Source organism: Gastrolobium bilobum, unplaced genomic scaffold (genome assembly GCF_033153095.1).
Source record: "Gastrolobium bilobum isolate Gb01-03AN ecotype WA unplaced genomic scaffold, APGP_CSIRO_Gbil_v1 utg169672, whole genome shotgun sequence".
Taxonomy (NCBI): domain Eukaryota; kingdom Viridiplantae; phylum Streptophyta; class Magnoliopsida; order Fabales; family Fabaceae; genus Gastrolobium; species Gastrolobium bilobum.
In genome coordinates, this window is record NW_026899867.1 from 5,508 (window position 1) to 29,406 (window position 23,899).

The following is a 23,899-nucleotide window of genomic DNA, read 5'->3' on the forward strand; positions in this document are numbered from 1 at the left end:
CCGTACAAAAATATATCAATGATGATAAAGGAAGAGAGAGAAAACGGAAATCATAACCATTCAAAAATGAATCAATTAATATAAGGAAATAAATAAACAAAACGACGTAATTTTATAATAAACAGAGATAAATATATCTTAAGCAGCTTGAGAAATATTTTTCTCATATATATAAACAGTAACGAGATTCTACCCAAGTATAATAGAGGAGAAGTGTGCCTAATATTTATTTTCTAATTACTAGTTATAATATAGGGTAATTTCTATATGTATAAAAATTAGACGATCTAATCATGTGAAATTTTTTTATATATCTCTTTTTTCATTAATAATAATTGAACTTCATCAATTTAATGTATAAGAAGACAGATAGATATAAAAATTTTACATATAAAATTTCTATTTTTTTTTTCTAAAAGGAACGAAATTCAACGAATTTTGGGGTGGAATTGTATTCATTCACCCGAACAAGTCAGAAAAAATAATTATCCACGAATGATATTCTGTTCTCTTCCCCAAGAAGAAAAAGAATAGCAATAATTGCATGTTTGTGATCTTATCCTTGCTCATAATAAATTAAAAAGCAATACAAATGTGGGTGTCCACTGTCCACATCCACCCACGTGGACCATTACTCAAGGACATAGACAGTAATAGGAAGCCAATAGATATTTCCCACAGAATATCCCAAACTTTATAGAGTATATCCAATTGACTCGGTCACGTTCCTTCCTGTGTGCCACCGCTTCCAAGGTGCCACAAAAGCTACCAGTTTCTAACATGTTAATAATACATTACACACACTTTCTTAAATCCTCAAGCCCCATTTATTACCCTTTCCAGTTCCTATATAAATCAATCTTGTTTACCTTATTTTAAAAACAGAAACCTTAACAAACAAAAAAAGAACAAAGGCTTTTTACGTCATTAGTACTTTCTGAGTGCTGAGAAAAATGTCTGCCATGGTAGAGGTATGGGTTGGGGAGCTGACAAAGCTCAGAGAAAAGGTTCTTGCAAGCAAGTCCTTCTTATCAAAAGGAAAAGCTGAGGCCAAAGAAGGATCACAAGTAGAAGTAAAGGAAGCACAAAAGGAAAACATGGTTGTTCAAACAGACAATACAACGATGTCAGAGGCAACGGTGTGTTTGCTTATGGATCGGTTTGTGCCTTGGTGATATGTTTCTTATGTGTTCATGCTGACATCAAAGAAAACCCATGGTTGTCCAAGATGTGTTGTGTATTCTATGTACAATGTCCTTAGTCCGTGAAATGTTGTTATATATCATGTATTGTACAAATTAAGAGGTTGGTTAATTTAGTTGCTCTTTTTGAAGGCTATGTGTTAAACTTGTATGGGTCCTTCCAAGTTATTGAACCCACCCTTTTCCCATATATATATATATATAAGTGAAATGATTCTTGATATGCATAAAACTCAAAATTTTATTTTACTTAATTATTGTCCAGTTTGATACACACCCAATGCAATATCATGCAGAGATGAACCTAAAAGGTTTTGGTTTCCTATAGGGGTAAATAACCTCTTAGTCAATTGTATATTCACTTGTGAGATTTGCCAAAGGAAATACGCCAATACGGCACATTCTATGTTCCAGGTCATCCACACAGTACGAATTCTCATGTATCTCTTTTTTTTTTTTTTTTTTTTGGTATTTGTTCGTGTTATCATTCGAGTCTGTGAGACTAATTTTTCAAATTGAGGTAATAGGTAAATAAATATTTTTCAATGTGATGGCTTTAAAATTTAAATTCCTGTCATTATACTTGGAATTGTAACCATTGTTGTGTTTAAGGAAAATCATAATACTTGTATACAAATTTATTATTGTACTATGAGTTTAAAAATGTGGATAATTAAAAGGTCGTATTTTAATTGTCTTTCTGTTCATGCGCGAGCACATGAACGTGCTTTGGTTAAATTGTCATTGCCTTTCTTGTTTACAACTACGGGTGAGTTTGGATGGTTTTTTTTCTTTCTCAAAAAGCTGTTTTTTTTTTAAAAAAAAAAACACTTTTCAATTTAAGTTCATTTAGATATTTTTTTTTAAAAAGTAGAAGTCATAAAAAAAAAGTCAATTTTTTTTTTTTTTAAAACTAAATTTTTTAACTTGAAGGCGAAACAAAAGGGCTCTAACCGGATAAGAATCCTAGTGAAGTCCTATATTATTTATAAATGTTCAAAGTAAGAAAGATATAAGTAGAAGAACTCATTAATTTATTGCTTTAAAATTTTAGGTTTTTGATTGAGATATGTGTTCGAACTCATTCATATGATGATAAATCTCTTTCTACGATGTGCTCTCTTTGACCCAACAAGAAGTGAATCAATGGATCTTCTATAAATTTAGAACTTTTTTTTTTTATGCGCAACAAGATATTAGTAATAAAGTGCTCTCTCAAGTCACTAGGATTGATTTAGTGGTGAAATTTTTTGATAAATTATATTAGGTTATATGTTTAATTTTTATTTGTATATAAAAAAAAGAAAAGTGTTCTCTCGTCTCTTATATTTGTCAATCCTAATAAAATATCAGGGTCACTTTGTCGTAAAAGACTATTGGTCAGTTTGTGAAAAGGGACTATTGGCAAGTTTGTATCATAACGAAGGAAAAGAAAGAAGGGTTTTGGTTTTATCCTTTAACATAACACAACAAACTTTTTTACACTCACAACATTTTGTGAGGCCCACACTTTTTAAAACAAAAAAATAAATGAAAAATTAAGACATACAAAACGAATCTCTATAACATTACACAATCATTTTTCTTACAGCATAACTCTTATAAAACCCAAGAAAGAAACAGCCTTTTGTACTATGGATATTCTTACAAAAAAGTGAACTTCAACTTCAGCTCAAGAAAAAAAAAATTGTATAGATATATCTTCCATAATCCATATATGTGAAAGATAATTTTTTTTAATATAAGAAACACTGTTTTCTATGCTACGCATCTTTATATGTTTTGTGCAGAGTACATGCATTTTATAATATAACAGTTATGTTTTAAGAAAAGTGATTGTGTAATATTATAGAGATTTATTTTGCGTGCCGTAATTTTTCTTTTTTCTTAAAAAAGTGTGGACCACACAAAATATTGTGTGTATAGAAAACTTTGTTGTGTCATGTTAAATGACAAATGCAAACCCTTTTTATATATACACAAAATTTGTTGACTGACAAAAGGAAGAAGCTCTACTCTAATCCTAACTTCATGAATTTATGATCAAAACTCTTTGAATCCTCTCATGACCCTACTTTCATACATCAATTTGTCTAAGCTGTTTGTAGAACTTTGTTTGTACAGAAACAGTCCTTGTAAGATTATTTTGGAGGAAAAATCATGATGAGTTTGTCTCCTCAATGGTTGTAGAAGTTATCTCAAATTTCCCATTTTTGAAAGAGGGATCCCATTTTTCCCACCCCATAACCTCTCTGGCATATCTAAGCCCTTCATCAACAGTATCAGGTTCCAACCCAGAAACCAGTGAAACAAACAGCTTTTGACCAGTAAGAGAATGGAACAATCTCTTAAACTTCATAGCAATATATTGAAAAGCATATTGAGCTAATGGAGTGTGATTGCGATTGTAGCTGATAACTGGATGGAAGTCACAGAACCATTCACATTGTGTTAGAGGTACCCTTTCAATCTTTTCCTCTAGCAGATCGAGTTTGGTCAGTATCAAAAGGAATTTCTTGTTATTGAAAACTGTACGAGTAATGATGTTTTCAAAGAGATGCTTGGCTGCTAAAATTTTGTTGGTAGCAACTCCATTACTGTCCACAGTGTACTCATCATAGTCAGTTAAGGCCACAGTGAATAAGACTAAATCAGTGTCTTCAAACATGTCCAACAACTTGCTGTTTTCTCCAAGGCTTTTTGGATGTACTCTGATGAGTTGGTATCTATAAGCACAACATAAAGGTGTGGTAACAAAGAAATCAACAACTGATAGCAATTGTTTTCATCCATTATAATGTCTATGCTTTGAGTAACATTAGCTAGCTTTTGGTTTGGAACTAGAAAAAGCATCAGTGCATTACCAAAAAGCTGAAGATTATTAGATTTGAGTTTCATTAAAGCTGACCTTAGAGAAGGATCATGTTGATAGTCAGGGTCCATGGAGTCCTCATGACCTGACAAGGGAAACGAAAATTCCATTGAAATAAGGCTGTTGGATAAGGATATTCCTTCAGCATACGTGATGTCCATGTCCAAAGGTTCATAGTCTCCCTTGGAAATCTCAACAGCCTGCATTCAGAATAACATTTAGATATTGATGAATAGCTAGTGTTTGTTGATGACTTGACGTGATGCACCTGCCATATTCATGGCCAAATATTTTCACAACCTAAAGAATTTAGTCACATCTTGTTTGAACTAATTAACAAGTTGTTATTGGAAAATCACAAATATAATCAATATAAGGGATTTTCTTTCTCTGCCTATATTTACATAATCTCAACAGAAAATTCCCACTGAAATGATATAGGTAATTCTGTGCCTTAATGAAACTACGTGTCCAAACAGGGATTAAAAGAGAAAGGGCAAGTAGGCTTATCTCTAAAGCAAACAAATAAAGGTATGCCTCTTTTTATTTAATTTAAAAGTATATCGTGATCCTAATCAACTAAAATTTTTGGTAGATGCACCCTTACTTGTTCACTTTGGATAACTTTTAATTGATTAACCAAGTTAAATGAAGTGTAGGTATATCATTACTTATTCGCTTGGAATGTTGAATAATAAACTTGATCCATTGGGCTTAGTTGTTAAAAAGCTCAATATCTAGAAATATCCGAGAGATGTTTAGCCAAATTCTAGAATAATCCAATCTAGAGTTTAGATTATTCTATGGAAATATTTAGAGAATAGTTGTACCTAGAAACAACCATCATTAATGTCTATGCTAGGAGATTGTGGAAAATTCTAGAGAATGATTTGTAACCCTTAGATACAATTATGTTGATACAATTCTAGTTGTTGGTTAAGGAGGTGCCGCTAATATAAATAGGTGTGTTTCTACCATTTTGTATCAAGCCAAAAGAAAAAGAGTTGAGTAAAAATAAAATGTTTTTTTCATCCAAATCTTTCTAAATTTTTCTTTTTCTAAAATATCCTCCTCCCAACATGGAAGAGTTTTTTCAAAAGAGAGAAAAGAAAAGACAGAGATCAACCCTTATTAATAGTTACATTGTGTCCAATGAGTTATCCATGCAAACTCTATACAAAACAGAATGAATATTGAAAAATGGCATGAAAATAGAAATTGAACAAATTCAGAAAAATAATTTAAAGCTGCATTAAACACTAATGAGTGGAATCAGTTAGTTGAGTGCCAATGATCACAATAATCATGTTAGGAAGAATAAATGAACAGCCAAACATTATCTTACCCGCTCTAGAAAATAACTTGCAGTTCTAGGTAGCATTTTTATTTCATTTCTCCTTTCATATGTGGCCTGAATGGCTGCATCCCTCCACATCTCCTCTACCAGTGGTGCATATTCACGAGTAGCAGCTGGAAATATTGCGTCCAAGTTACCTGACACCATATATGTGAGTAGCCAATCTGAGAAAGCTTTCAATCTTGGGCCAATGGAATAGATTGTTTTGTCAATATTCTCCCCAGTGTTCCCTGTTGTAAACTAAAAATTAGTAACTTCAATTACCAACTAATGCCATTTCATAGAAGCAATGTGTGAAAAATAATCGCATAAACAAAGGTAGAAAGATTTTTACTAGAATAAAAATCACAATATAAATAGACCCTCAACAAAGTTATGACATTGATGCAGTCACTAGTCAGAAGCATCACTCATTGTTGAATGTGTGTTATTAAATGCTAACTCATGGCATATATACACTATAGAGAGTAACTAACCACTAACTAATCAAGTTGATCAAGAAAAAAAAATGCAAAGGAAAAGTGTTTAAAAGAAATGCTGCCAAATACTTCATTCAAATTGGTTAACTTTCCAAGGAAAAAAATTACCAGATGAAGTTGATTCATCAACATGCAGTCCGTTGCTGTTCTTGTACAAACTCTCTTCAAATATTTCTCTCGCCTCAAGCAATATACCAAGGTACCTATACAAGTTGCTCTGGATTACCAACTTGATATTTTCACGCTCAATTTCTGAGAAAGGAACATTATACAGTTGCTTGGCCTACAATCAAAGATTCATCATTCTTTTAGTGTTACTTAAAATCAAATGCTTTAGCTTAAAAACTGTAATGATTTCTTCAGATGTCAGTGATATATACACCAGAAAAGGAAGGGGGGGGGGGGGGGGAATCCACACTTCGACAGCATATAATTTATATCTAGAAGCAATTTATAAGATACAGATTAAGCACTGCCAATGGACCTACTGAAAACTAGCCATGTGACTGACAACAATCAAGCATTGAAATGTTTATAGAGATTAGAGAGTATTTTAATACTATCATCTGCTTTATTTAAGGCTAGCTATGAACATCATGTACAAATGAGTTTTGCAGTAATGAAAGATTGGAATAGTTTTCAACATTAAAAATTGCAGCATAAATCAAGTGAACTAATTGGCATCACAAGTTCTTTGGCTGGCCATTAAGTGCATGAAAAAAATATTTCCCTCTAGCAACATCCTACCTGTTTAAATATAGTACATGTTCCAGATTTGACAGAACCAACAAGTAGAAATTTGTGAACCATTTTCTGTTGAAGGTTGTATTGGGCAACTCTATTCACATTTTCTCCTTCTCCAGAAGGAGTCTCAGAGCTACGAGGAACTGGCAGTGACAGAATGATAGAAGCTAGCTTCACTCCATGCTGTTGAAGAGCATACACAAAATTATTGATCAGTAATTATAACTATAACAAGAGAAACCAAACAAGGAAACATCCATCCACACACAAATCACCTTATCCCATATACGTCCCTTGACATTCTTCTGTCCCACTTCCATGTAAGATCCATCAGGACTCACCCAAAAGTCAGTAGTTCCTTCACACGGCACTCCTGCCCACTGCAAATTAACAAACAAAGTAACACTTTGATTTAACAGACTCAAAATCCCATGGCCATAATCAGTTATAGAATCAAAGTGCCCAAAACAGAAACCTTCAGTAATAAAAGCTCTTCTTTGTTAATCTCTCGACCATTCACAGTCACATTTGTCTTTCCACCGCTTGCATTTCTCTGCAAGTGACCTCCAACATCCAGCTGGTGGCTTATAATTTGACATGGCCGTTGACCTTCCTGTACAATCAAGCATACACCAGATATTGAGCTTTGTATGTAATTAAAACATCAAGGGTATGTTCATGAAGAGGTTAAGCTACACTCAGATTATATAAAGAGATTAAAAAATATATATATCTATACAGGTTTATTTTTCACCTTTCCCCAAAATCCAGATGCTTTATCATACCAATAGAAACCTGGTTTTAATCCTTTTGGTGGGTTTGGACAGCTGAGGAGTAACATGAGCTGATCCCAATCAAGAGGCTCTCCGTTCACACGAACATGCTCAGCTGGTATTTGATTTGCTTCACAAAACATTTCAGCATGCTTGAGCTGTTTCACTTCCAACTCAGACAACAAGCGTTTGAGCATCCTAGAAAACTTGCCAAGTGTTCCCCTCTTGTTCTCATCAATTCTGTAACCAATGCAAGTGACACATTTTCTCCCTTCAGGCATGGACCCCATTGCTTTAAGGACACAGTTGCGGCAATACTTTGCATTGCAAACAATGCAAACCTCCCTCTCAGTGAGACGATTCCCTTTAAGGCATCGATAGCACGTTCCTTTCTTCCCCTCTCTCACAGCATGTGGCCTCACAGGGTTCACAGGGATAGTACTACTTTTTCCACTCTGAGAATCAACAAACTCTTTATCATCTACCGTTTCATTTGACTCAGGATCACGAAAAGTAACAGCAGAAGGCCGTTTAACATGTCTTGGACTATGAGGTTCATCATTATGATCATCTTCTATGCATGAAAATACCTCAGAAGAAATAGAACGAAAGCTTGAAACCGATTCTGTTGTATCCAAATTGGTATTTTGTCTATCATCATCACCACCAGGAACTTCTAAATTCACATCAGAGTTTGATGATTCAAGATCAAGAGGCTCGGAATTCATAGACTGAACAAAAACTGTAGAAAGGTTGAGATTGGTAGCATTGGTTTTTCTGAAAGGTTGGATAACTGGGACAGAGAAATGATGAGGGGGAGAAGGAGCGACAGGAGCAACTGGGATTTGGTCAAGGCTGAATGGAGATGCTTCAGGGATGGAGTAACTCAAAGGAGGGCCTTTGTACTCTTCGGCAAAGGAGTACTCAAAGCTGTAATCACCACCATCATCGTGAACTGAAGGAACACGACCATGTCTCAGTTTTTTCAGAAGCGAAGCCATGCATGCAGGGTCAAGTTTCAATTTGAAAACCAACCGAAAAAAACACACTTTGACTCTAAACTCACCAACCCAATTCACTGCTTATGGTGTTTTCTTCAATCTTCATTGAGTTTTAATCTAAAGACTTGAAGGAAGAAATTAATTAGGTAATATCAATAATCAGATTAAAGAACAAGTATCCTGCGATAGTACGAAACTTGTCCGAGGTGACAGAAAAAGAAGGAAGGAAGGAATGAAAGAAGACAAGTGAAAAGGCAAAGTGGCTGAACGGAACAGTGTGTAGCGCAGGTTTTGGTAATCAAAGTGTTCGAAAAGTTTGAAGGGAAAAACCTAAGAAATGGACAAAACAACCATTGCTTGGAAACTTTCAAACTAAACGTGGGGAAAATTCTAATGCGCGTTTCAGTCATCCTTGACATAGTACACCTTACATAGTACGTATCAATTTCAATGAATAGTTGTTCTTCACGTTTGCATATGATTGCTTTTTTCTACGAAAATATTATTATTTGGAAAAGTTTAAAAAATCTCTTGGTTTTGTTTTGAATTATTTACACTCTTATGCTTGTTTTTTAATCACTTATCTCCTTGTAATTTTTTTCATCCAATTTTATTGTTAACACATGATCAGCTTCTATTAAATACAAAACACAATCAGCTCCTATTAAATACAAAACGCAATCAGCTCCTATTAAATACAAATCGCAATCAACTCTTATTAACTTGCTGATTTGCTTCATATGCATGGAATCTGCTTTTGTTTATGGAGGAGATTTGACATTTATTATCGGTTGCGAGATTTAATCGATTAACTTGAAGACTTAATCGATTAAATCTTCAACTCAATCATTTTTGCCAGTTTTGATCATTTAATCAATTAAATTTTCAAGTTAATCGATTAAAGAGGGACAGATTGGTAAATAATTTCGAATAAGGGACAGAATGATTATTAATTAATTAATGAAGGATAAAAGGATCAAAAAACCAACAAATAATACCAAATATATTGGAAATTTACAAAAAAAAAAAATTCTTATTTTTTCTTCCGTTTCTTTTAACTGTGATAGAAAAGACTAAAAATGAAAAATGAAAATAAAAATATAAGAAAAAATTGAACATATCAATAAAAAAAAAATAGTATGATGACAAAAAAATATCAAGAGTTAGATACTTACCGATTTTTTTATTTCTTTTGTGTCTCATTTTTCTTTTATTTTTTTATCTTCAGTCTATCTTCTTCTTTTTTATTCTTTTCTTTCATTATTGTTTGTTTTCGATATATTTGGTTTTTTTTATCCTTAATCTATTTTCTTCTTTTTGATTTAGACATATTTGTTCTTTTTTTCCTTCTATTATTTCTTTTTTGTTACTTTTTGTCTTATTTGTAAATGTTGTATGTAGGGATGTAAATGGACTAGGCCGGCCTACAGGAGCCTACGGCCTAGCCTATATTAGGTCAGACTTGGCCTATTATAAGTAGTAAAATAGAATAGATTTAGGCTTTTATAGAAACCTATTTAGAAAATAGGCCATAAGCTTTTTTGTACATGTCGGACTATAAACCTACAGGCCGATCTATATCATATTATTTATTTAAAATATAATAAATAAAATTATTATATAATAATTTTGAATAATAAAATAATATTATTTTAGTTATTGATTTAATTTTTGAATGTTTAATAGGTTTAAACAGGCTAACAGGCCTATGCCAAGGCTTTTATTTTTTGAATATAGGTCAGGCCAGACTTGTAATTTGGAGCCTATACAGGCTAATAGGCCAGACCATACCCAATATATTTTACACATGCTTGACCTATTTAAGTCAAAGCCTAGCCTAGCTCAGTCCATTTACACCCCTAGTTGTATGTTTCCATTATATTTGGCCTTTTTTTTAGTCATTATTCTATGGAGAAAGTGTGTATCATTTTGAAGGACACAAAATTGTGTCATTTTAAGTGAGAGAAAGAGATAAATCATGAGAGAGAATGGGTGGAAAAAGTTTTAAATGTGTGGGTCCCACTTCTTTGTGAGAGTTAAAGGATATAAGGTGTGTCGTTAAAATGACACACCTTTTTCCCTTATTCTATTCTCTTATTTTAAGAAGGGTAAAATAGATAAAGAAGTAAAGTTTCTAAAGGTGTTAAAAATAAACTTGAATGAAAAAATCATAAAGGAATAAATGATCAAAATAAACATAAGAGTGTAAGTGATTTTTTGAAAGCAAAATCATAGATGATTTTTTGAATTTTTCGTTATTATAATAGGATTTACATTTGTCATTTAACATGACACAACAAAGTTTCCTACACACACAACATTTTGTGGAGCCCACACTTTTTGAAGAAGAAAAAAAAAAAACTACGACACGCAAAACGAATCTCTATAACATTTTACAATCATTTTTCCTACAACATAACTCTAATAAAACCCTATTATAAATTATGTTAATTAAATAAATCATGTTCAATGATGAACAAAGAATGTCTAGATTGGGAGCTAATAATTGTATTTACAAATGTGGGCCTAAGAAGTGGTGATAGTGGATTGGTGGCCTCATGCCCTAGCCCACGACGACTTCCTTATAAGGAAGATGTAGCTCGGGTCCTGGATCTTCCCCGGAACAAGTTAATTTAAATACACATGTAATTTGTCTAAACAAAAAACAAACGCCAATTGAATTGGACTAATTCTTCTTAAAAATTAAAATATAAAAGATAACATTGTTTATTTAAAAACTAGTAAAAATATATATGAAAACAATATATGTGCGCAATCTTAGTTTTTTTTATATTTATAAAGAGACTTATGCAGAAATTTTGGGTTCTTACATTTGTATATCGATCTCTCAAGTTCGGACTTTGGAGATTTATTAAGAAGGAAAGCTGACTTTTTCGTCCGGGGTAGTTGTTGACTAAGGCTTGATGAGTCGCCAAATAAAAAGACCTTGACTTTTGAGTTTGCCCAACATGTCACTCACTTTGATGTTGAAGAAGGTCCACGTTTTTATGTTTTGCAGGTTGGTTGGTTGTGTGTCTGGCTAATATATTGATTGGTATGCACCTTAAATGGTGCATATGTTCCAGCAGCACATTTTTCTTCCATTAAAAAAATAATATATGGCTTAATTTTTTTTTTCTCTCCTTTATACATATAATACATTTTTTCTCTCTGATTTTGGAGCAAACTTTTGGTACCACGGTTGTAGGTACAACTTCCATTCAAATTTTGTCATTTGGACTATTTTTTCTTTTTTCTTTTTTATCTCACTTTCACATTCTCTCTCCATTTTTGATTGGTGCTCTCCACCAAAATAAGAGTACCACGGTTGTACCTTAGAAATTTCCTTGATTTTGATTGATTTGTCCCACTAAATAAATGATGCTCCTGGAAAACCTTAATAATTTCAATTGATATGCACCAATTGCCCTACCTTTTTAGAAGGAGAGCAGGCCCATGACATGCAAAGTCCAATCTCACATCAATATTACTTATCGATCATTATTCTACATAATTTGCATTTCCATATATACTAGTTCATTTTCCACAATAAGTTTGATTGGATTTATTTAAATTGTAAGTAGATATCATAGATATATATTAGTTGTGCAAAAAAAATTTCCTAACCGATAAAAGAAAAGTTTAACTATGGCAACATGGCTTGTATAATATTATTCTGAAAGTTTGTACGTCTAAAGGAATATTATATTTTCTAAATAATGCTAGTTATAGTTTGGGGGTGGGAGGTTAGATAAGCCTATGTAATCTGAAATGATATTATATTTTATTGATGGCATAATAATATTTTGTGGCTCATCTTTATTATCAAATCAAAGACTTTATGGTCTAGTAGAATGAGGATCATTGACGTTAAGGGGGCGTTTGGTTGAGGAGAAATTTTTTGAATACTAGGGAAATGTAATTGATAGAGAAATGGTTGGAAAGTGAGTTTGATAGAGAAATGTAAATAAAGTTGTTTGGTTGGATAAAATTTTGATGGAAAAATTATGTAACTTTTATGAAGTCTATGTTTGGGTGTAGGTAAAATATAGATGGAGAAAATAATTGATATTACGAAAATAACCTTATATTTAAAAAATTTGCAATCGCCCTTAACCCGTTAGCTTGTGTTGTTTGAAACGATGAACACCACTTGTGCATGAACACCACTTGGCATAGGGACTAAGTGCATGCTAGCCACCTATCCCACATGCACCACCTTGGCCAAAGTTGTTGACTATCTTTCTCCACTTCGAAGCTCAAAAAATTCGGCCAACACTCCCTCTCCTTTTCAACCGTAAGTCACCACACTCGTATCCCTCACAGCCGCAAGCTTAGTAGAGAAATATCACAACGAAAAAATTGTATTTCATTCTCTTCACCTCACCTACCTAATCCGCGAGCCTTGAGAGAGGAAGAAGCACCTAAGTATTTTCTTTTTCCCCTTAGTTCAGCCAAACCAACCACTACCTAGATTGCATGTCAGTTCCAGTTGCTTCATCATCTCCACCAAGTTCTATTGCTATTCCTTTCCCACTCAGCTGAGCGTTCATCAGCAAGGAGGTGAGGAGCTCATTGCATGTCAGTTCTATTGCCTCTGTTTTCGTCTCGCCAGAACAATATCAGAGGATATTGTGGTCTCATATGTTGTGGGCCCTATGTGGTTTAACTGGTTTCTTTAAAAAACCATCTTCTACAATGGATTCTAAACAGTGTGTTGAGATATATAGTCCCACATTGATTGTGTGGGCAACTAATATGGGAGCTCTCTTCAGAGCTCTGATACCATATTAAGAACCTTGAGGTCACCACCCCAAAAGCTAGCTCAAAGGGTGGGAGCACATTAGTTGCCCACACAATCAATGTGAGACTATATATCTCAACACAGTGTAGAAGCATAGAAAAACGGCACAAAAATGAGAATGATAGACATCTATCTTGCCTGGGTGTTCACCCAATTCACTGTCAACCAAACGCATGTTTTAAGGAATGCCAACTTCATTTGCATAGGATTATTTCAAAATCCACCCAACCAAACACCACCTAATTGTCTCCTGCACAACGTGTTCTTTTCTGCCCAAATGTGTCCATTAGCATAAAATGGGCTTGGCCTCGTTATTTCTAGTTACTTATGTACTGGTGGTCCTAAAAGACAACGGCACATTACATTTTAGGATGAGGGCTAGCCCAATACAATAACAAAAGGAATCCAAGCCTTCTTAACGCTCTAATTAATTAGCGAGGTATACTAATGATGAAAGACACTCTTTAGCATTTTTTATAATTTGTAATATTAATCACATAATAGATAACTAATATACTCATTAGTTATATAATTAATTAATTATTTTCTATAATATCTTTCTTAATTACCCACCTAATTAATATTTTGTCCAATATGTCTTTTGCTATTAAGAAAATTAGGAAACATAAAATAGTAGTTACTCTAAACTGTGTGCATAACTAATTGCTCTTTTTTTTTTTTTTGGGTTGTACAAACTCATTGTCCGTTTGTTGCTATTCTTAAACTTAACAAACAAACTTTTAGAGGCACTGATCATCCCATATTGAGTTGGGAGATTCTAATGATTTCTGAACTTTCAGTCACAGCAATAGTATTTTTTTTTTCTAATTAATTGGTTATTCCTCTTCAATCCATTGAACCTCATTTTTACATATGCAACTTTTCCACATTTTTTTGTGCTCCTTCTAGTCCATCTTAAAGAAGAGATATATTAAGTAAATGGCTGGTTGGCTATGATTAAGTAGCCAATCTTAAACTTAATGACTGCATTAATTAACAAGAACGTTGAGGGCTTTGAATATTGGAAAATGATGTTAGAGTTGACAATGTGGCACTCATCTATTATCCTTTGCCATAGATTCTTTATCGCCGAGAAAAAGCAGAACAATAAAGTATCTGCTGCTGCTTCTTTATTCAATAATTGATTTCAAACATATCTCTGTCCCTCATGGCATCAACCTATTTTCCTTTTTTTGTGTTCCGCCACACATTAACCATAAAAAACAATTTATTTATTTATTTATTTTTTTGTTTAGAAAAACATTCAGCAGACATTCAAATTGTCGCCTACCATTCAAATCGTCAGCTCCATTTTTAGGTTTTTCCTGTGATAAAAAAAATTCTATTGCTTTATAACATTGCATGTATATTATCTCAATTATATTATTAAAAATATAGTTACAACAGACGACGATAATAATCCATATATATAAATCAATACATAATAATGCAAAATAAAAAAATATTTCAATAACAGTCCCCAGAAATAAAGCACAATATCTGTGTCGTTTTTCCCATATTAAAGCAACTAGCGATTCATAGTTAGCTTATGCTGACATAAAGCTAGTACTTTCACGATCTGTTTGTGAATGCTCGATAGTATTATAATAATTGTTATGTACCATCTGATTGCTAAATAATATGCCACTTGATTACTTGAATGTCAACCTGAGATTGTTCAAAGAGCATCACCTTCATGTTATTAATATTACTGATTATAAACTCTATGCATGTTATTTTCATTAAAAGATTGGAGTTTCATATACAATTTAGTTTTCTAAAAAAAATTACGAAACACGAAATAGTAATTACTCTAAATCTTGTACATAAAATGTTGTGACCAACAAATGAGCTTGCCCAAATTACAAACAACGTAAAAAGTAAAAACGCCACAACTAGGAAGGTAATTATTATTAAGGTGACATATATTACAAGCTAGAAAACCATATTTACAAACCCTAATCGATGCCACTGACCCTAAACAAACAAACAACTGCAACAAGTGGCAAAGCCTAACATTGACAGTTCCTTTGATCACGACTATACCTTAGAAAACCATAATAAAGATATAATTTAAGGTAAGCTTTCAAATTTGAAAAATTAAAACAAAGAATGTCCTCTTACTCTATTGCCCATATTTTGCAAAATGAAAACGAAGGCTTGTCAGAATCTGATCTGTAAAATGTCCTGTGTGACGAATCAGGCCACCTTTAGTAGTCCCTCCTATTTAGGGCACGAAGATGTATCTTTCCACGTCTCACTCTACCGCAGAAGCAACCAAATTATATTCAAGTGCTCCCTCTTTGCAGGGTAATGAACTGCTCCATCGCTTTTACTTCAGGCCCAAGGCACACCCTCCTGTCGCTGTTCACTCCAACCATCCAAATTCCATGGACTGGCATGACCATATCACATCCATTCAAACTTGCCTTTACTTTTTTACAAGTTTTTTTTTTTTCTTTTTTTTTTAGATAAACCACATGTATTCTTCACTTCACCGAGAGGCAATTCTGTTCGGAGCGAGTTTATAATTAAAGCTTTAAACATTTTTCAAATATAGTACGTACTGAGAGAATTTAACACACTCAGCTCTCACGCCGCGCCAATCTCAGGCGCCAACTCAACTAATTACATGCAATACACCTTTGCAAGGAATTAATACACATAATTAAATTATGTGGATGAATGAACCCTAGAAAAAATTAAAATAAAATCTTAATTAATTTCTACTTTTGCAACTTCCACCTGTTCGTGTTTTGGTAGTCACCACCAATGCCATTGTTATTGCTATTGCCATTGCCATTGCTAATAGGCGACGAGTAACTCAATCCTGCGGTGGAGGAATCATAGGTAGCACATCCATGTCTCGGGGTTGCCCAGTCCTGAAACAATCTCAAATCTGGCGCGTACTCTGACACGCGCCACACCTTCACTGACTTGTCCAAGCTCCCGGTGTAAACTACCCACCGTGGATCGCTCTTCTCACGGCGACTCTCCGCTTGTTGTTGTTGTCGTTGTTTGGCTTCTTCTTCCTCGACGGCGATGCATTTCACGGGACCAGTGTGGCCGGTCAAAACCGAAAGACACGTGTGGACCCCACGCTCGTCGCGCTTCCACACGCAAACATTCTTATCGGCGGAGCCGCTGAACACTAGGTTCCCGGCCGCCGCGAGGCAGAGGACGGCGAGCTTGTGCCCCCTCAGAACGCCTCCGTGAGATAGGCTTCCTTTCGGGTCACGCTCCCAGTAGTTCACCAACCCGTCGGAGGAACCGCAATAAACCACCGTGTTCAAACGGTTAACCGCAAGCGCCGTCACGGCGTTCTCCTGCTTCAGCAGAATCCTATCCAACACGTGCTTCGTTTTCTTCACTTTCCCCGCGTGTTCCCTCTTCCACATCTTCACCGTCCCATCCGCGGAACCAGTTAACACGTAGCCTTGGAATGCCGCAACAACCGCGTTGACTGCATCATCGTGAGCGTTGACCGACTCCAAGCATTTCGAATCCGAAACGCGCCAAACCTTTAACGTTTTATCCCACGAACCCGAATACAACAACCCTTCTTCTTCATCAAGGCTCAGACTCGAAACGGCATCGAAATGCTTGATCTTCACCGCGTTTCGTTGTCGCCGGATTTCAACGTAGTTCTTTGGATTCATTGAACACTTGACATAGTCTTTGAAAGTTGGCAAGCTCCCAACGCGTTTGTGAGTGCTACCATTTTTGGAAGAAACTTTCCAAACTCTTATCTTTCCATCTTGATGACCGGTGAAGATTCTCTCGCCGGAGATAACAATGGTTTTGACCAAGCCACTGCTTGATTTGAAACCCGTATAGTCCTTGAGATTCTTCCACACCCTTATGTTCTTGCCATCGGAACCCGTGTACAACAAGTCACCGGAAACCGCCAAGGAATATATGTGACCCTCTTCGCGAACGAGTGAACCGACGAGTCCAGTTTGCGGGAAGTCGTAGTTGTTATCGTCGTCGTTTTGGAAGAGATTGATTCCAGGTGATTGGAATAACCATGGGGATTTGTTATAAGGTGATGAGGTTTGGTTCCACGGTGATAACAAGTAAGGGGAGGCACTGTTGCTGCTCGTGGTGGGTGTGCTGCTGCTGTCGGCGTAGTTCCGGGGGCTGGAGGCGGAGGCGGAACCGTTGCTGAGGCGGTTCTCTTCGTCGACGTCATGGTTGGTGGCGTAAAATTTCAACGTAGGATCGGATTGCAAGAAGGCTCCTAATTTGGGTCTGTGTAAGGTATTTCGTTCCACTAACATGGTGCCACCTTTTGCGTTAGTCATCCAAGAAAAACGAAACAGAAAAACTGATTTTTTGTGTTTCGGAGAATACGAAGGTTTGGTTTGAAAACAGAGAAAAGAAAATGAAGCTTAATTGAGGTTAAGGTTTGTGTTTGTGTTTGTGTGGCGGAATGGAAAGATGGGAGAGAGGTTCGGGGATGCGTATTTATAATGTTTAAATATAGCGAGAGGTTGAGAAATGTTGCAGTGAGTGGACGACACGTGGTGGTGCTATCGGGAAACCGGATGTGCCGGTAATTAGTGTGGAAGCTGAAAATGGTTTATGATTATTTTGTGTGGGAGAAAAGAAGGATAAGCTACGTAAGGATTACTGCTTGAGTACGTTTTCTTCTATTCCTATACGTGAGAATGCGATTTGTGAATTTAGATTGCTATGTTTGACCTTTCAACTTTTCTATATTGGGTAATCTTGACCTTCTAACTCGTCAAAATAGCACTTTTCAGATGATGACACGACGACGTTTAACGCGCCTCGTCATTTATAGCGTCATCAGCGACATGCTACGTGGCCTATGGTGGACGATTTGATTGGAAGTTGGTTACCAATGATTCTATTCTATCATCCATTTTATTACTTGGGAATTGGGATGGTTGTTTTGTTAGAGAATACGAGATATCGAGTTCATGCTTAATAATGATTAAATATTTTCTGTAGTCGGAGGGAAAAATCCTTTTAGAAACATAAAAAGTATTGAATATTTTCATTACTTAATAATTAGAAGAATTGTTAAAAAGAAATTGATTATGAAAATCAAGAATTAATTATTCTTAATGCCTTATTTCGTTATGTAATTAAGACAATAAAGATATCTTGCGTAGTTAATTATAGGAAACATATATCAATATTGGAGTTTTTTTAATATTTATTGGCAAATTAATGGACATGCATGAAATATTTTTGAATATTGATTAATTAATGGTAGTAACCATTACTTATCTCAAGAGTGAAGATTTACCCGTTTGATATTTAACGCCACCAGTTTTGTAATCAGTTTTCTTGTTCTTTCAAACCCTTGACTTTTTATTGCAGCATCAACTTATCATGGGATGCAAAATTTCAAGTGCAACGTACACAGACCTCTCTAACAACGTTCTTTTTTCAAATTCAAACCAGTGATCACCTAACTCTACAATGAAGGTAGGTTAATGTTGAAGAGGTTTGATGAATTTAATATTGTTGAGTTCATATATAAGTACTGCTACATCTCTTTCTTTCCTCTGTTTCCAAAAAAATGTACTGCTACATCTCTTAGATAAAACCTGCTTTACATCCTTCCAAAGACTATGCTTAGTATCATTTTTCCTGTTTAATTTGAAATTAAATTCTTGCATTAATCTAACCAAAATATAAAGCAATCAAGCATATTACATATATATGGGAAGCATTAGTTTGATTTATATATATCAGTTTAATTTATAATAACATAAGCTATCCAGTAAAATGGGATAATGGGAACATGCAAATGGGATAATGGTTTGAATATATCATCTCAAATAGAGAGAAGCATAAAATCATACGTAAAATATGATCTTAAGTATCTCTGGACACAGTTTAATTGGTACTTAGTGATGCAAATAATTTTGTCATTAACAAATGTAGTTGGATATAGACTCAGCGTCTGACTAAAACTCTTTTTATTTTAATATATACAAAATTAAATATTATTAAATGGGTAAAAGAATATCATATTTTAGATAATTATTATTAATTATAACTTCCTAATATGTGACAAAATCTTATAGTTGAATAATATTGTAAAAAAGGTTTAAAAATCAAAATTACATATGAAGAACTATGATAAATGACGTCTACATATGAATTATAATACTTTTCAAATATCTAAACAAATAGCACCATATATATGATAAGATTCATCATGTTCAGTCGGTCAAATTGAATTCCCATCGTCTTAGGAATTATGCAACGGCACAGCCGGCCATGAGCATAATATTAGGACTTTAATTAGGAGTGCAAAAACTGAATTCCTTGCGCGAATTGCCTATTATCCAAAAACATGCATAGTTGGGTTTTCTTACAAATTGGGAATTTTTCAACATGACCAAACAAAGCCAAAAACTTATATAGCTGCCGAATCATAAAATAGTTTGAACTATATTGCCTTTTACGGCACCATATCCAAAGCTAGCCAAACCAAAACAGCCGCGGTTTCATGACCTTGTTTTTTGAGCTTGCTTAATGGCATAATGTCAGCGCTCTAAATAAGCAGCTTTTATATGTCTACGTCTTTACTATTGCTATCAAAGTTCAAAGGTTGATTTATCCCAAAAAAAATAAAATTAAAATTAAAAGTTCAAACGTTGGTTTGGGGACCACCTTAACTCTTCGTGTGAAGAGGGCCTTGCCCAGATCTAGTACCTGGCTAAAGGTCTTCTTTAGTTGTCTTTCCCCTTACATACCAGGAAAAGCTTTGAATGGTAGTAAAAAAGAAACGTTATATATAATGTAGATTTGAAACTTGGTTGAATACGTAGTTATAGATCTTGGTTAATGGATAGTTGTTGTACAAGTAGATCTTTACATGAATTTAAAGGGGTGTGTTATATATATGCAGCATTTATTTCGTTAATTGGCCAAGATTCATAATCTCCTTTAAATTATCTCAAAATCTCTTAGTTATAGACAATGAGAATATTTGATATTTTTCCATTTTGAGGAGTTAAATATGAGTTAGCCAATAGGGATTTTGTTACGGACCTTGAGGTCACCACCCCAAGGCTTTATAAACTCCACATTAGCTAGCTTTTGGGGTATCCAAAGCTTTATAAACTCCACATTAGTTGCATGAGCAATCAATATGGGACTCGTAACATTGCCACCCCTTTAAGGACCGACGTTCACGGCGGCTTTCACTCTATCGACACTGACCCGGTGGTAGCCCTTTCTCTTTTGGTGGCTTCACTCATCTATCAGTATTCAGTGCCCAAAGACACCTTAATCCAGCCTATAGGTAGCCCTTTCCGTAGTCTCAACTCTCAATGAAAGCACCAATTGTTACGCTACCACCTCAAAAGCTAGCTCAAAAGATTAGAGTGCACAAGGTCTTATAAACTCCACATTAATTGTATGGGCAACTAATATGATACTCGTAATATATTTGAAGCTAATTAAAGGGACGATTTATATGTACCAAAAAAAAAAAAAAAGGGACGATTTATATCACAATGCATAAGCCTGACGTATGTGAGGGGATCAGAAGTGCGACCGTAACATGCAACACAAAATTGCCCCAAGATACGTTACGTATATGGGTGCATGCGGACATCACAACATTATTAATTATTTATTTATTAAAAAAAACTATTTCAGATTCAGGTGTTGATCGACACCTGGCTGCTTCATAGAGATCAATCATTCAAACATTTTGAGTTTTGTTTTCCAATTTATAAATGGAACGAAAATATATTATTTTGGAAATTGAATATTATATAGGGAGATGTTATCCTATCCTTTGTTAAATATTTTTCAGGATTAGCATTAATTAAGCGTTTAATTTTTCACATATCGCGCATATATTAAAATAGACAAAATTTATGGTGAGATACCAATTTTTTTTTCTTAAAAAAAATTTCTAGGCGTCATCCAAAATCTCTGGGTGTCACCCAAAATCTACAGTATCTAATTATAATATATATTTGTAATGGATATTGAATAATATTCATGGCTTTAAAGTAAAGATACGGTGGAAAAAGAACCGATTTCGCATAAATTTTCTTTGCAACCTGTATTGAATTTAATGTGTAGAGATTATTCTATTGCTGGTAGGTAAAGGTATTTTTATTGTTGCAGCTTTCTTCAAAATGTGAGCAAACCTTTTTACCTACATTTTGACTTTGAGCCGTTAGCATGGTCTAAGAGCGACATATGTAACTTCAACGGGTGTGATAATCAATATAGGGGTGTTTTAGACAGCAATAGTATAAATTAAGATTGAACAAGCTGTCTCAAGTGTAGTGTGTATCAATTGGGGATATTATTAGGGGTGATTCAAATTGCGATGACCGAACTGAAAAATCGATAACCGAATAAATAAAAAATTGAAAAATTAAAAATCGAAAAAAAATCACAAATTTTAATTGGATTGGATCAGTTTTCGGATGAGTTGATGAAAATCGATCCAATATATTAATTTTTCTCTATCTACTTGAGTTTTTCCCCAATCATAGCCCAAAATTTTCTAAACCCAAAACCTGTTAACCCATCAACTATACACCTAAGAAAAAAACTAATCACATCTCATCAATAAAATTTCATCTGTGTAGAGTTTCATATCTCATTACCCAAAAAAAAACTATATTATTGTTTACTGGTGCTTTTGTATTTCAATTTTTTTTTTTTACAAAGCCAATATATATAAAAGATGTTATTAGCATAATAATCATGAAACAAAGTTTAGGATTTTCAAAAAACCGATCCAATCCAAACCGAAAAAAATTGAATTGGATCGGATCAGATTTGATAAAAAATCCAAAACGAATGGATGATTAAATGATCAAATCGAAGGTATTGGATCAGATGATTTTTGCTTCCAAAATCGATCCAATCCAGACCGCGACACCCCTAGATAGTATTAGTGGCTACAATGGCTCTTTAAGTTAACATAGTAATGGTTAATACAATAGTGATATTGTGTCTCTACATGATGGTGAAGAGGAGGTATTTATAGGTTCCAAATCAGTGGGGGAAGAGAGTCGAGTCAACTATTATGGGAAAAAGTCAAGGTCGTCTGTCCTTGCAGAGGCAAGGCCTTTGCAGCTGCCAGCAGCCGCCGTGCAAGGAAGCATGTGAAGGGAGAGTTCCCAGTAGGTTATTTTGAGTACCTGAAACGGAAAAAGGTTTTTTTTTTTGGGGGGGGGGGGGGGTTCCCAACGTAAGACATTTTGGTATCTTACGTTGGAAAGTCCACTACATGGGAGCATGGATAATAGCGCTGGCACAACAGGGTTGGTAGGACTGAGGTAGAATAAACCCTTTATATTGGATCGGCCTTATTGGGCCAACAAATTGGGCCGGCCAGAACACACTTCAATACACATTATTGTAACTATGTTAGGAATTGGGAGCCTTCATGCGTGTGCATATATACAGTCAATCATTATTTACTTAATGAGTAAGGAGTATGTACTATCTATAATACATAGTGTAGTTTATAATAGTTTGTAAAAGTAATTTTATAAATATAACCTACCACTTACTTAATTACTATTACTAATTAAATTCGGGTTTGAATATTTTGACTGCTGGATATAATTCACAGAAAAATTGACTTAATTGTGTAGACAAGCATATTTGAAAATATCGAGAACAAACTGAAGAACTAAGTCACTAGGTTTGGTATAGTAGTGAGGAGTTTATGTAGGTTGTATTAGGTTATGTGTTCAATTCCTATTTATATAAAAAAAAACTAAAGAGGTAATGAAGTATAGATGACTGCTATGCAATTTAGGAGAACATGGTAAATGCAATAGAATCTATTTATCTCATGTTGCATGAGATAATTATCTCATGCAACAGAAACAAGATAGTGGAGTCCACTATTTTTTTTAAAAAGAAAAAAATAATAATAGACTCTACTACTTTGTTTCTGTTGCATGAGATTATCTCATGCAGCATGAAATAATTATTTTCCAAATACAATTAGAAGATGGTAAACTAAACTAAAAAGGCTCAACTAAAGGTGCGCACACTAGATTACACATATATTAACCTGGATGAAAAATAATAGGGAAAAAAATGAATTTAGACATGACTAAATGTATGTTTGGATATTTTTTTTAGCTTCTCTTCTCCTTATAAGCAGAACATAGACTAAACATGTTTTTATAAAAGCTTTTATAATAAAAAGAGCTTTTTTATAACAAAAAAATAATCAAAAATTAAAAACTCCGAGGAGAATTTTTTTTTAAGTTATATCAATTTTTTTTTGAAATGAACAACTTTTAAATTATTTTTAAGGGAAATTTTTTATATAATCATCAAATAGCTTTTAGCTTTATTTTTAAATCTCTCTTTTTAGCTTTAACTTAAAAAGAGAGAGGTGTCAAATAGGTTCTAAATTGTACATAATAAATAATATTTACAAATGATAATGCTAAATAACACAAAGTATCAAAAACTTTGGAGAAAATTGTAGTCAATGTCCTAATAGCTCCCAATCACATTTTCATAATTTCTGTATGGTGTGTTGATGTCTTCAATTCGTTTTACTCTATTAATCTCTTAACCTTTCCTGAGTTCTATTGTGGAGTCGTGAATTTTCTAATCAAGTTAGATGTAACCCAAAAAAAAAAAAAAAAAAAAAAAACCCTGCTTGGACTAACCGTAAA

At 34.1% G+C, this 23,899-nt stretch overlaps 2 protein-coding genes across 3 annotated transcripts; both read right to left on the reverse strand.

Annotated features, from left to right (window-relative positions):
* Positions 1-3,169: 3,169 nt before the first annotated feature.
* LOC133294021 (extra-large guanine nucleotide-binding protein 1-like) lies at positions 3,170-8,576 on the reverse strand. The gene is made up of 8 exons (XM_061492666.1): positions 7,409-8,576; positions 7,130-7,267; positions 6,930-7,034; positions 6,658-6,837; positions 6,019-6,193; positions 5,420-5,661; positions 4,111-4,274; positions 3,170-3,928 (listed from the first exon to the last, which is right to left on the reverse strand). The coding sequence occupies exons 1-8, from the start codon at positions 8,426-8,428 to the stop codon at positions 3,361-3,363; spliced, it is 2,592 nt and encodes an 863-aa protein (XP_061348650.1). The 5' UTR covers positions 8,429-8,576; the 3' UTR covers positions 3,170-3,360.
* Positions 8,577-15,126: 6,550 nt separating this feature from the next.
* Positions 15,127-17,648, reverse strand: LOC133294023 (protein JINGUBANG). 2 transcript variants are annotated; one of them, XM_061492669.1, is made up of 2 exons: positions 16,122-17,648; positions 15,127-15,407 (listed from the first exon to the last, which is right to left on the reverse strand). In XM_061492669.1, the coding sequence occupies exons 1-2, from the start codon at positions 17,534-17,536 to the stop codon at positions 15,353-15,355; spliced, it is 1,470 nt and encodes a 489-aa protein (XP_061348653.1). In that variant the 5' UTR covers positions 17,537-17,648; the 3' UTR covers positions 15,127-15,352. The 2 variants fall into 2 exon arrangements, with proteins under 2 accessions (XP_061348653.1, XP_061348652.1); XM_061492668.1 differs by having other exon boundaries at positions 15,127-17,648.
* Positions 17,649-23,899: the final 6,251 nt, after the last annotated feature.

What these genes read in the sequence shown, in the direction of transcription:
- LOC133294021 (XM_061492666.1), bottom strand. Translation starts at nt 8,428, where the DNA reads ATGGCTTCGCTTCTGAAAAAACTGAGACATGGTCGTGTTCCTTCAGTT. An exon ending in AAGAGCTTTTATTACTGAAG is followed by an intron (nt 7,035 to 7,129) that starts GTTTCTGTTTTG and finishes GTTAATTTGCAG; the next exon opens with TGGGCAGGAGTGCCGTGTGA. An exon ending in TGATGAATCAACTTCATCTG is followed by an intron (nt 5,662 to 6,018) that starts GTAATTTTTTTC and finishes AGTTTACAACAG; the next exon opens with GGAACACTGGGGAGAATATT.
- LOC133294023 (XM_061492668.1), bottom strand. Translation starts at nt 17,536, where the DNA reads ATGACTAACGCAAAAGGTGGCACCATGTTAGTGGAACGAAATACCTTA.